The sequence below is a fragment of the Sabethes cyaneus genome, chromosome 1 (assembly GCF_943734655.1).
Source record: "Sabethes cyaneus chromosome 1, idSabCyanKW18_F2, whole genome shotgun sequence".
Classification (NCBI taxonomy): domain Eukaryota; kingdom Metazoa; phylum Arthropoda; class Insecta; order Diptera; family Culicidae; genus Sabethes; species Sabethes cyaneus.
In genome coordinates, this window is record NC_071353.1 from 19,440,375 (window position 1) to 19,454,711 (window position 14,337).

Consider the following 14,337-nt stretch of genomic DNA (forward strand, 5'->3'; position numbering starts at 1 on the left):
AATTAAAATGCTTCTGATTTGGTTACAGCTGATTTAACTCTGAATACAGGTGGTAGACGCTGAATAAATTTAAGTAAAGGCCTCTGTATTCTAGAGTGTTTAAGCAGCCAACGAATGCGCTGCAAATCAGCTGCTTCACATAATAGTGTCACATGCAGATTAGGCGCATTTCAACCTCTCCACAACCCGTCAATATTCCCAATAATTGTGCTATACTAGCTGAATAAACGATTTGTCATCTTAATAAAAAAGCCCTCTCAAGAAACATTTATGCGCTGATTAAACATTTTAGCAGTCATTATTATTTAGCCATAGCTGAATATGCATCGAATAAAATTTATGTAAACAGTTCTACATTACTTATTCAGTCGAAATTGGAGAACTTATACAACCTAATTCGTTTGAGGCAGAAAAAACACTTGTCAAGCAATTATATCGCCCTTTATATCCCCTCTGTGCGCCTTGTTTCCAGCTTTGCGCAAAAGATGACGACATGCATTTTTAATTAGCTGGTATATACGAACTCAAGTTATTCGACGCCATAGCAAAATAAATTTTTTGGCTGCATAAAGGATAAACTAATCTCAAGTTTTTAGTCTTGACCTTGAAATGTGGTCATACATATATTAATATTTTTTTTTTTGAAACGATGGTACACTCGTTGCATAAAGGATGATAATGGCTGGGCGTAACACTAGCTTCTTATCCAGCAACTACCATCCTTGCCTCCTCTTGGTACCAGTTGGAATAGGCGTAACCTTAGCGGAGATTGGGTAACCAACCCCGGTGGAAACTAAAGAAGGAGGCATTGTGTTGCCACTATAAGACGGAAGCCCCATCATGAAACTTCTTAGAAGTCCTGCCACTATGGACCAGAAATTAAAATTCTGCGACAAAAAATATTGGCGGTTAAACGGCATGTCTCAGCTCACCCAAGTAACAATTTGGGTTTTATTACACTCTTATGATGGTATTTAAGACCAAAATTAGCCTTGAAAACCGCCGTAAGAGTACAATAAAACTCACATTGTTGCTTGGGCAATGTGGTTTTCGGCAACTGCAATGAATATTTGGGCAGATAGACAGGCAGATACAGATAAAGCAAAACAGTCTTCAGAAAAAATATTCCTCTTTTATGTGATTTGAGGGGTCGTTTATAAATAAAGATCTATTGCTGAAAATGAGTAAAAGGTAGAAGTTTGATATGTTCAGAAAAAAATACTTGAAATTGGTATATCTTTAATATTTTTGAAACCAAATAAGTGAAAAAAAATTTACTCAAAAAGTTACTTAAATTGTTGTTAAGGTAACACCTAAATATTGGACGACCCCTTCAAAAGATGCATTATTTTTTCATTCCAAAAGTTGCCGAAGACCACATTGAGCTGAGACAAGCCGTTTAACCGCAAATATTTTTCGTTGCGGAATTTTAATTTACCTACCTATCCCTAACCTTTCACTTCTATTCAGCGGAAGAAAATTCGACTCGGAACATTTGGCACGGACAAAAGCGACGAAATTAGGACAATGAATAGACGCTTGGCACGTGGCACTGCCGATCGCTAAATTTCGAGGTGGGCTGCTCGATCCGTTAGAACCTGTAAGTTCGGCATCGTGGTCCTGCCGGAGATCTGTCGCAAAGGCGTGGAAGGTGTGGAGGATTCGTGGCGGCAAGGCCATCCCTGTCAACATTTTCATATGTATAATTAGATTGCAAATAAGAGTTACGTACTGATATGTATCCAACAAAATCGTATTCGACGCGCAAAAGCCGCTTATTCGTACACTTTTGGGGGCGATATACGCACTGAGGAATAATTTTGAGCGATACACTTATATAGGTGTTTCAATACGACAAGATCCGATTAACCACTACCAGCTACATACAGCTATACAACTTTGTGCTGAAAATCGTATGTTTGTCAGCTACTAGCATTATAAACGATAGAATATCAACTTGTGCGCGCTTTATTAGGCTTTATTTACGAATCCGAATTTGTTAAGAGCTATTTACGATAATTTTCGTACATTGATATACGAGTTGATGCTGGCTGGGCAATTTTACCAGAGCGCTGGAGCTACCAACGAGCTGGGAACGGGCTTCGTAGTAACGGACAGAATGCAGGATCAGAACATTGAACCAAATTGACCATATTCTCATCGCAGTTTTTCTCGAACATCACAAACGAACGTTCCCTACGGGCTGCGGGTATCAATTCGGACCATTACCTAGTAGCAATCAAGTGCGCTCAAATCTATCGACGGTATATACTTCGCGACCAAACCGTTTTCCTCGGTTAAATATTCGGCAATTAGACAACCCGTAAGCTGCCGATTAAGATCCTGAGGAGGAAAAACGCGCCAGTAGGAGAACAGAGATCGTGAAGAGCAAGAACAACTATTCCGGGCTAATGAGATGCGCAATTTCTATGGGAACGTGAATCAATCTCGTAGAGGATACACACCGAAGCCTGATGTGTGTAGGGACGAGGAGGGAAACCTGGTCAAAAACGAGCGCGAGGTGGTCAACAATTGGAAGCAGTTCGTTAACGAGCATCTCAATGGCGATATAATATAAGGAGACATAACGGAAGTTAACCTAAGAGTGTCTTCAAACGATTATAGTATGCCGGCTCCCGATCTCGAAGAGATCCGACGAGAAATCGGTCGGCTGAACAACAACAAAGCCTCCGGAAAGGAAGGCTTCCCGGTAGAACTCGACAAACTGTGCTACTATGGACCAAATTTTCGCATTACATTTTTGTGAAATTCAAGGCAGCATACGATACAGTCGAGCGCAAACGAGGGTTCTGGCAAGGGGATAGACTGTCCAAACCAAACCAAATATATGAAATGAGAGGCTCCAAAGCAAAACATATTAGCCTCCCACGGACAGAGAGTACTTACGGCGACGAACAGGAAGTGGTTGATGAGTTCGTATATTTGGGATCTTTGGATTGGGGACTTTTCCCTCCGCAAGACACTTCACTTCGGGCACTTCGGACACTTCAGATCGGTAGTCCTCTACGGACTAGAGACAGTAACTTTACTTACGTATTTGAATGAAATGTATTACGCAGTATTTTGTGCGAAGCGAAAACGGAAAGCGGAGAGTGGCGTATGAAACACGAGTTGCAGGCACTATTTGAAGAGATTCCCATCGTACATCGGACGAAATTTGGAAGACTACGGTGGGCCGGTCACGTCGCACGGATGCCGCACAGCTGTGGAGTGAAATCCGTTCTCTTCATGAACCTCATCGGCGCCCGGAATAGAGGGGTGGGGCCCAACGCGCAAGAATGCTCGACCAGGTTGACGCCGACTTGCGTGTGTCGAGACGCTCAACGAAAACGAATTAACGACGAGTAGCCCAGATCGGCTACTGTGGTGAGGAGCTCTTGTACGGCAAGAGCCACCCTGACACTGTTACAGATACTGTTAGAAGTCAGAAGAAATTAGTTCATGAGATATGAGATATGAAAATCCTGTCGTAAAATATTTATCAGCAAAAAATAGAAATTATTGAAATGTTTCTTTTTATAATTTTTTTTTCCATAATTACAATCTAATTTATTAACTTTCCTTTAGGTTTGAGCTTGAGTTACAGAAAAATATTGGCTGGGCTATTTAGAAGTTGGAATGATGGCTGTCTATATATTTAGAGATTTTTGAGAATTTCTAATTTTCACTGTACATTACTTAGGCGAAGAACATGGAGGTTGGCAGCGGTTAATGGATGATCACCGCATTTGACCGCAACAAACATCGCACACTGCTCGACAAAATCTTACGCTTAGGTGCTTTGTAGCGGTTTGTCACATGGCTACGTTCGTATTTGTTCGATAGGGTTCTGCAAGTGAAACTCGAGTCAAAACTATCGTCACTAATAAATCTGGTGTACCCCGAGGCAGCAACTTGTGACCACTTTTATTTATTTTATTCTTTAACAATGCTGCATCTGCTCTTGGCATTGGTTGATAGACTTGCATATGCTGATGGTCTTAAAATATATTTACGCTTCGTTGCATCGAGAATTGCCGTCAGGTTCAAATACTTTTGGATACATTTGTTTTTTTTTTTGTTTTTTTTGGTCGGCCACCAGCACACCGAAAGGCTATTGGGCAGAGATACATTTGTGAATTGGTGCAAATTGAACTGCTTGACGATTAGTATTACCAAACGCGAGGTAATTACATTCCATCGGATCAAATCGCCTATCGTATTTGATTACAGAATCGATGATCAGGCTTTAAAAAGGGTTGATTATACAAACGACTTCGGTGTCACTCTTGACCCGAAAAGGGCATTTGATCGTCATCGACACGGCTAGGATTTAGTTAGGATTTATTGCCAAATTTGGTCGTGATTTTAATTACCCACATTAAAGAGAATGCAAGTCTAATCCGGACTCCGCACCACCTCTATTGGAATCTCCGGATCGAGTATAGAAAAGGTTTATACGACTGGCTCTGCGCAATCTGTCTTGGCAAGACCCTAACAATCTTCCTAATAGCTGTTGAATTTCGGTGCCTCGCAAGCTTTGCTGCTAACCAACCGCTTTCATCGTACTGAGCTTATGCGTAATGAATCTACTGCATCGTGTATTAGGACATTTATGTAGCCGCGTTGAGCAATATTTTGAGTTTGGTGAACCTTCGAATAAGTTTTACCAAATAAAATATACTCATACTCATACACTCAAGTCGCTTTTTACGCGAAGGATACGTCCCGCGTAAATCAAAACCGCGCAAATTCCAAAATTCACGTAAAAAAAAGTTTGTGGATTTCAACACTACGCGAAAAAATAAACGTTTTGAGCACATCCGCGTAAATTCCGAAAATCGCGTAAATTCCGAAATTCGCGTTAAAATAGTCACGTAAAAAACAAACCGCGTAAAAAGCGAATCCGCTAATTTTTTTTTCTTATATCTCTGGAAATATTAAGTCTAGAAAGACACCATTTTCACATTTTCAAAGAAAATTGCTCAAGGAATTCGAAACAAATAGTAATTTTTAGCACCAGTGCTGCCAAATATTTTTTAATTCGAATTGAAAACTAAAATTCTATTTTTCTCTCAATGAAGACAATTTGATCTAAAAAATTCCAACTCTATCGTATTCACCAGATATTTTTACATAAGAATCACTTATCGACACGAGGTATTCCTTGTCGATCCAGAGAGGCGGCGTTTTGAAGCAAGCAACCCCCAATTTATTATGTTAAACCAAGAGCAAAATTACTTTTTTATGAAACACTGAAGCTCTATGCAATGGGGGGCTCTCAGAAAGGAAGGGCGAGTCCAATCGGCACCATACTTGGGATTTTTGCTTTTTTACCCAAAACTAACAATCTGACCGAATTTGGTAAAAATCCGAGAAGGTCTATTACAAGTTTGTACTTTTTCTCGGTGACTTGGCGTGGAATGACCCATATATGTAGAAAATAAGTCTTCTCAAATGAGGACGAAGCTGGTGTGTTAACAACGCATTGTGTTCAACAGTCTTACTGTCGTTTAAGGGGTAAATATTGTATATATTATCCTCAGATGAACATTTTTCTATAGCAACAATTGGGCTCCTAATTTCAAAAATAATAGAAATGTAAAATTTAAAATGGCCGACCCAAAATGGTGGACATTATTTGGCTTGGGCTTTAAGTTAAAGTTGAAGAAGTTTTTCAGGTCATTGGGATTTCAAAAATGAAACTGAAACCCAAAAATTCTAAATGGCGGACACATTTTGTTAAATTTTTCTTGATTTTTGATACAAAAATCAAGCAAAGCAAAAATGGCTCAATCTAAAAATGACGGCTTCGAAAGTTTTGCTTAAAATGCTGTTTTGGGATTCCTTTTGCGCTGATGTATAAATATCGAAAATGAATGTGAGCGTTACAGTTAAGCGTGATTGTTTTATTAAAACTATTTATTCGGAATGAATAAATGTTGGGGAACAGGGACGAGGTTCCCATATGGTAAGAAAAGTTGATAGTTCAAAGTGCGATGTTCAAAATGTAAAAACCACGAAATAATTCATCTTTAGTGTTATGAAGAAAAAAATATTTAAAATTAGTCAAAATTCATTACCATAAAATTTGTTACTAAACGTTACTAAATACTCATTTTCCCATAAAATACACAAAAACGTGAAGTGAATATAATTAATAGTTGAATTTATTCGTGAAAGTTTTTCTTTCATTCAATTTTCGTATTCTACTAAAACGCTCATATAAAACTTTAGTCAAAAACAGAAGGTCGAGTTTCGAAAACGCAATGTAATGCCTAGCCTTTGCTTTGTTGCTCATATGTTCGAATATCAACTAGGAGAGGTTATAAGAGTCGATAGGATCGTAGCACTCACCCTGCAATTGTCCCGTATTCTAACAGTTAGTTGCGAAGTTCGCCAAATAAAAAACAGAACAAAATGGTCCGAAAGCAGAATGTAACACGAGGGCACAGAACAGAAGTGGAAGTTAAAATCCAAACACGTACTTGCTACTTTCTGCAGATACTAGCGAACCTGGCGGTGGCGAGTCACTTTTTCCACGAAAACACCCGAACGCTTACGAATGCACACGAAAGCATATGAAAGCTGCAATGCGATTGGTAGCGAGCGTTCTGCTTATATTGCTGTTATTCGCTTCTGTGCGAAAACCTTCCCAAAAGAAAAATAAAAGCAAAAAAGATTCTGTTACCAGTTTTGATCGGCGAATCGTTCGGACTTCCACTTCTGTTCTGTGACGAAGGCATTGCTTTTTTACCTGCACCGGATCTCCATTCAACTCGGTTCGCCAGGCTTGAAATCCATGTAGAGTCTATGAATTTTCTTTTCTAAACGTCAAATTCAAACTCTTTAAGTTTTCTTATGTCAAGAACGTCAAGGAACAAGAATCTCATATAGAAAAGGTGAAAGGGGGTTCCCCATGGGTGTTCCGTTCGTTTGTTTATAAAACTTACCCCGTGTGATATAGGTTTGTTTTCAAAAGCTTGGTTAGCAACAAATATCTATTCACTTTGTTTTTTCAATTACTGACTGGGAAAGCAATCAGTCTTTTAAAATAGTTAAGGTTTCACTCACTGGAACACTTAGAAACACGAGGAATTTTACTGTCTTGCCTTTATTTCGAAGAACTGTTAGTAAAACAACCAATAATCCGCCACTTTTCAGTAGTCCGCAATATTTCCGTCCTTCGAAATGCCGACTGTCTGCTTGTTTAATAAATGACGAATGATTGTCTGCTAAATTTGGCTCGCGTTACGTTAAACCGCAATATTTTTTATCAATCTGTTCGATGGTCGTAATGTTTTGATCGATTTCAAATATCAATAAAAACACACAAACACTTCTACATGTAATACCTTTTATTATTCGGAAGAAAGTAGTAATTGGGATTATATTTAAGTTCACACATATATGTTATAATAAAAAGAAATTCTTCAATATAAAACTGACACTCAAAAGCTCAAACGGTTTGAATGCTATATGTTATGATGATGAATATGACGTTGATGATTATGATGAAAATGATGATGATGACGTGGATGATGATGATGATGATGATGATGATGATGATGATGCTGATGATGACGATGAAAATGATGGCGATGACCGAGTCATGCATGTGTATATTTCCAGAACAGAAGACGATGATGATAATACGGTCCATAATGGATGGAGCACGTGCGGGTTGTGAATGTGTTTGGTGAATTACGCGCCCCCGCAAATGCCAATGCGCGCGATTGAGGTTAGTCAGATTTCCACGTTCATCTATGAATGTTGTGGCGGTGCTGTGGCCATTCGTCGATGGGAGTTAGTGAACGTTGTGAGTAAAAAAGAGGGATGGCTACGTTGTGCTGTTTTTGCAGGATATCGGTTCGGGAACAGAAAGCTCACTCACCTAGGATGGCACCAACGATCACTTCGGGGATCTCCACGTTCTTCTCCTTGCTGGTGGTCATCTCGGCCGGTGTCGGACTCTTGCTGAGCGATCCGAGCGTTTGAGCAGCTGCTGCAGCATTCAGAGCGGTAGCACTGGTCAGACCGAATGCATTGTTGTTGATAGAGATCGGTGTGGCGGCTTGCGTTCCTGGATGTCGGAACGGATCGAAGGTAGCGTCGTAGCGTTCCAATGAGGTACGGGGCGTCGCGGTGCCAGCACCATGCAGGTAGGAGTCCAGATTCAGTTGGCCTACTGCACCATATACTCCACTAGCCGCCGACGCTGCCGCTGCTGCGGTCGATTGCTGCAGCTCTGGCACCCCCAGGAAGCTCAGCGGGGTTGTGTGGGTTCCATTCTGCAAACCGACGCCGATACCCAGCACTCCGTACTTGGCAAGAACGGCTAACGCTGCGTGCACTTCAGTGGTTGCCGTGTCGGAATAGCCGGACTGTCTCATGGCACCCTACATTACGGTTGATTAACGTTCGGTTCGGAAGATATAAAAGTCGATATAGAAGGGAAAAAAACATAAGAAAAAACAGAGAGAAAAACTGCAATTAGTAATGGCGGATGGTCGAGAACCTAGGGCGTGGATTTGCATTCACATATAGTGAGAGATAGAAAATAGTAGTAGATTATCGAGAGAGCAGACGAAAAATTTGATTGTCTTCTTTTGTTTCTTTGTTGTTCAGGAATAGAGTGAACGCCAGACAAAAAAACAAAAACATTCGAACAGGGTTGTATTTCGAGAGACGCCTCGAGAACACAAAAGAAAACTGTCGTTTTCGGAAAATGTGTGACGGAAAGAGATAGAAAAAAAATAAAAAACGAAAAAATATAGAGAATATATAAAATTATCGAAATGAAACTTCTACCTTAATATGTTCAAGCAATTGTGTGGTAACTGTAGGATTAGTTTGTGGTGAAGGTGCACCTAGATTTAATGACAGATTCAGTCCGGTGCCGTTGACCAGTAAACCGGCCGCGGATGCCCCGGGCAGTGTGCCGCTCAGTGCGGAATTTAATGATGCGGTACTGGAGCTGAAAGTGGGATTCTGTGAGGCGGCAAATGGCGAACCAGTGGGGTTGAAATTGGCCACCGGTCCGTTGATGTCTGCGTATGATACGTTCAAGCATGAGCCGGATGAGGGATCTTCGATGATCTTCGCCAGGATCATCTTGCATGCAATCTTGTTGTTCTCCTTCTCGCCGATGATCGTGATGCAGCGCTCCTGCAGTGTGAGCTCTTTCGGCTTTTGCGAGATCTGGACGTACGAACCCGATTCTTCCTTGATCTGTTTGATGTAGGCCCCGGCCTTGCCGATGATCATACCGGCCGTCGAGTTCGGGACCAAAATCTTGACCTGTTTGTCGCGCTCGGCCGCCTGCTTGGCGTCGGCGTCGGTCAGTGCCTTGGTCATGTCGGGCTTCTCGCGAATCTTATCAATGATAAAATCGAGCACAGTCAATATGCCATCGACTGTACCGCTAATGAGACAGACGCGTTCGGATGTTCCTTGAGGATGAGAAGTAGAATGAGAGAGAGAAAAAAAGAGATATTCGGTGAGCTGAGAATGCGAAACTTTTTACAGATGCTGATAGATAGAGACAGATAGAGAGAGAAAAAGGGAGAGGGTGAGCAATACTGTGTCGCGCAATAAAATGGGGCGTAAATAAATACGGATGGCGTTCGAACAGTAGGCCGCGCAAAAAAAAAACATAAGTTGAATTGAATTTTAGTTTTAGTCCGAAAATGCACACGACGTTCATCATTGCAGGCCTACTGTGCTATCACAATGAGTTTTACTCGGAATAAAAATAATAACGGTTAACACAGCGATTACGTGTGAACATTGAATCGTATCGAATGACAGCAGCGTAAAATCATAGAAAGTTACACAGATAAATGATCGCGATGAGAGCGGTAATGAATGCTACATGAAGGTTGATCTTCCGATGGAAAAAACGAACATAGTTTTTCGAGTTATACGACCGCGAAAGAGCGATGGTTGTTGTCTAAAGTGGTAACAGTTTGTATTAGTATTGATGGAAGTAGTTTCTGTTCTAGAATTTGTATGCGAATACTGAAGATTATTAATCAACGGATCAAAAGATAAAAGTACGTCAATAGATAATCGTGGGCAGAACCAATCGTTCCGTTAATAACTAAATGGAAATAGTTAACAAAACTGGAAACTGGAACTTGATGGACAGAAAGACAGAGTGGTGTATACAGAAAGGAAAGAAGGGAAGTGGTACGGGGAGTGGATCGCTGCAAACCGGACAGGTCTTGACTTTTGTTTTTTTGTTGCAGACTTGCTTAGCCACAAACTGAAGTGGAGATACACGCGGAGGATCGCGCGTCCCATGGACAGTATCGCGCCACGGTGGCAACGGCGGAGCTCTAGTTCTTACCGGGATAGAAGTCATGTGCCTTGGACATTTTCACCCGCGCTCCGGCATCCTTCTGCAGGGAGGCGATCGTTTCGCCACCTTTCCCGATGATTGCACCGGCGGCCACCGACGGGACCAGCGTCTTGAAGTGGTAGTTATCGCCGCCGCCGACACTAACCGTACTGCCGCCATTGGTTGTGGTGGTGGTTGTGGTAGTTCCGGTTGCTGGAATAGAAGAGAGCGAACGGAAGAATGATTAGCAATGATGGTTTCTGAGAGCTGCATATGTGTAACAAATTTTAATGTAGATTTCTAGATTCCCTCAGAACCCTCAGCGTAATTTATTTTAAAAACCCCGATTTACTCCACCTGTTGGCGATAGGAACCCTTGTTATATCCCTTGTATCCATTTGTATCACCCACTAGGATTCACTATCACCAAAATTATGTAAAAAGATGCGCTATGTTTTTTGTTAAATAACTTTTGATCGGTAGCACCATTTCTTATCAAATTTCTCAGATATATTCAAGGCATTAAGGCCTTTCGTGTGATCTTTCAAATGAGAATAATAGCGAAAAACCGGTTTGCCCCTCCTTGAGAAACGTGCAATTGACTCGTAGTTAAAACACATTTTTAAACAAAACTTTTAATTTGCTTGCTGCACTCTAATGACACTTTCCACAAAACTTGATGGTAATGAGACCTTTCATTTTGTATTTTCGTTTGGCGCTTTAAGGGGGAACTCCTCACGGTGCAGGAGGACGTGTGGCGTTAGGCCGAAGTTGCTAATTGGACCACTCGAAATGCCAAGGCCAGGCGGCCGTCGTTGCTGCTGATCGCCTGGTGACAATCAATATGCGCTGATTTGTTGGTCGAAGATTGCGAGAGAAACCTGAAAAGCGTTTCAGAACCATCATCAAACGTCCAGGACGTCCATGGGCAACACATTTCCACGAGGATTCGCCCTCAGAAAATCTTGCGGACCACGTCGGAAGGATCTTGTGTTGTGTTGATGTCAACTGCCAACCTGAGGCACTCTAGTTGGACAATCGTCAATCGTTACGTAATTCGCAGCAGACAAGATCACTATGAACAGAAGAATTAAGGTCCACACACCGTGCATATGGTTTTTAATACGCTGCGGAAATTTTACAGAAAATAAGTGCAAAATCGTGTTCCTGCCGATAACGGTAGCCGAGTGACGGATAAAGCAACAACGGCTGCAATTCGCGTAATGGGAACATTCCCGATCCAGGAGATAATAGATAGCTCGCATGTAGGGTTTGTAATTTGTAATTTCCATGTGCTGTTGGTTATGATGGTCGTTGACATTTGAAAAAGTTGTTCAAAATGCTCAGTCTGTCGCTTAGGCTGTTCTGAACGGTCAGTCATTAACTGAACAGCTCTCTATTCTTTAGGAGGGGACGAACGGATATCATTTTCTCCGACAATTGTTCATAAGATGACGGTTGTCGCGTGTTTACTGCTCCATGCTTCCGGTTACGTCTGAATTTGACCAATTCTAACAATCGTCACAATCTTGGCTTTCTCAAGTTTTGCCCGTTTCGTTACATTCACTGTATCTACAGTGTGACACATATAAATTCGAACAAAAATCATTTTATGCTTGCAACGGCATATACAATTATTGCAATCAAACTAATAGCATGTGTCTGTGTGTGTTGTCATGTCTTAAGTCTTACTTGACGTAGTTTCATTTGCATATTGCATGTCGTTCGATGTATACGTACCAATGTTCGAGTTACGGTCGTTGATAATAAATTAGTACGATAAAGCACTATTTTTCGCGACCTCAAACATCTGACCCGTGTTCTGATAACGGAATGTAGCCTTGCTTTGCTTTTTGCAACGTTACGGCATTTCTCTTCTTCAGGTTCATCAACTTTCGCGTCCTGGAATACCTGCTTCAAATTCGTTTTCTTACAGAGCTCTTCATGAGGTTAGGTCATTAGCGATCCCTCGATGAATTTGTACTACAACGGCATAGCAATTAGCAGGGCATGCACTTCCTCTGCATGTGAGATATTTACACCCATACGATCCAGCTTCCTTAGCAATAAGTCGAACTCGTCAAAGATCGTTTCCAATGTTGGTAGATTCTAATGCTTTAAATACTAACAATTGCGGCTGTACCGGATTTCTGGTACCTTTTCACTAGAACTCCTAGCTGCATTTTTGCCAAACGATGCTCCACAGGCCACTTCCAGATTAAGAAAGTGGCTCGGTTGCCGTCAAAGATGTTTTTCCGATCGAAGCCACGTACTACAGTCAACGGCAATGTGCGCTGGAGAGTGCCCCTCTCGTAGCCACCGTTCCGTCGACAAAGTTGCCACTGTTTCTATCCGCCATATTGATTTATTTATTTATTTGTTAAGACAGTGTGGATCCTTAGAGTTCCGACCAATTTTAAAGATGAAACAAAGCTGTCGAGATGCTTTGAAGATAATCAACTCACGATGTACATTAAACGTCAGTTTGGTGTCCAGCAAGACGCCGAGGTCACTAACTCGGTACACTCTGCGTAACCTCAATACCATCGATAGTGTAACCAAAGGTGATCGGGTTTTTGATGCGGTGAAAACTCAAAACTTCACATTGGGCTATGAGAGCCAGTTCCGTTTACACCAGTTGATGAATAAATCAAGCAAATCTTGCAAGCGCTGGCAGTCGTCTATATTTCCTATCGAAGCAGACAATTTCAGGTCAAAGGCGTACACTAACTTGCAGCCAACTCCTAGCAGCAACGCAATATCGTTAAAGAATAGCAAGAAAAGTAGAGGGCCCATGTAGCTTCCTTGAGGGACTCCATATTTATTGGTAAACATCCATGAAAGACTACTACCCAGTTTCATACAAAGCACCCTACCACTGAGGTAAGAGTTCAGCCATTCAACCATCGGTTGGCAGGCACCAAGTCGAGACAGTTTCCGTAATAGTATTGCATGGTCAATTCGATCAAAAGCTGCTTTCAAGTCAGTATAGATAACATCAACTTGCTTCTTGTCCTCCATATGCGAGATACACATCGATGTAAACTCCAGCGAATTAGTGCAAACAGATCTACCAGGCATGAAACCGTGCGAGACAGTATTGCAACCACTCACAATTATCTCGAACAGTTTCCAAGCTGCGGAAAGGCTAGTGATTTCTTGATAATTCCTTACGTTGAGACGGTCGCCGGATTTAAATACTGGAAACATAAACGATTCCTTCCCAACTTCGGGAAACCTTCCTTGTGCGAACGACTTATTGAATATAGAGCACAAAGGATTGGTCAACGCGGCGATGCAACGACTTAAAACTACAGCTGGAATCCCATCACCCATCAGGTCCCGCAGAGAATGAACGCTGTTGGTAAAATTGAAGTGTCCACCACTGAAAATATCACTTTCAGCAACTTTACTGCAACCGGATCAAGAGATATAACGTCCCATAAGTAAACTGAACTCGGAAACTATCCGGATTGATCCTCTTTCACCGGTTGGCTACTTTTCCGTATAGTTACCGATAGATGCGCTGGTATCACCAGTTACCTACTGTGTTGGCTCTACCAGCTGACTACTGGTTAGAATCAATTAACCACTGATTACTGCAAAAAAGGAATATGCTTTTTGGGATTGGTTACTTTAATCCGTCAAAAACCTAGTCTCCACTAGAATAATCGCAAGGTAAGACTGGGCCCATAACCTGTTGACCTGGCTGACTATCTACCTGAGTAAGAATGTTAACTTTATTAATTAATGTGTAATCGAGTCGTACATGTTAGTTACATTCTGCTAGCGATACATAAAAACATAAAAAACAAACCGCTGACGTCCTCCTGACAGCTGACGTTAAAAAGTTATAAACCATACTGTGATCTCATATATAAAAATGGATTTCTGTCTGTCTGTCGGGATGTTCCTTATAGAATCAAAAACTACTGAATCAATCGGCGAGAAAATTTGCATGTAGAGGTTTTTGGGGCCAGGGAAGGTTTTAATGA

General features: G+C 41.5%; 1 protein-coding gene across 10 annotated transcripts in view; it reads right to left on the reverse strand.

Moving 5' to 3' along the window:
• LOC128736805 (RNA-binding protein Pasilla) overlaps window positions 1-14,337 on the reverse strand; it is a 159,697-nt gene that overhangs the window by 17,571 nt on the left and 127,789 nt on the right. For all 10 annotated transcript variants that reach the window (XR_008412014.1, XM_053831336.1, XM_053831348.1 and 7 more), the window contains exons 3-5: window positions 10,352-10,555; window positions 8,812-9,452; window positions 7,895-8,399 (exon numbers count right to left, since the gene is read on the reverse strand). Coding sequence is in view for 9 of the 10 variants with exons in the window: in XM_053831336.1 (XP_053687311.1) it covers window positions 7,895-8,399; window positions 8,812-9,452; window positions 10,352-10,555 (1,350 nt within the window). In the remaining variant the exon portion in view is untranslated. The remainder of the gene's footprint in view (window positions 1-7,894; window positions 8,400-8,811; window positions 9,453-10,351; window positions 10,556-14,337) is intronic.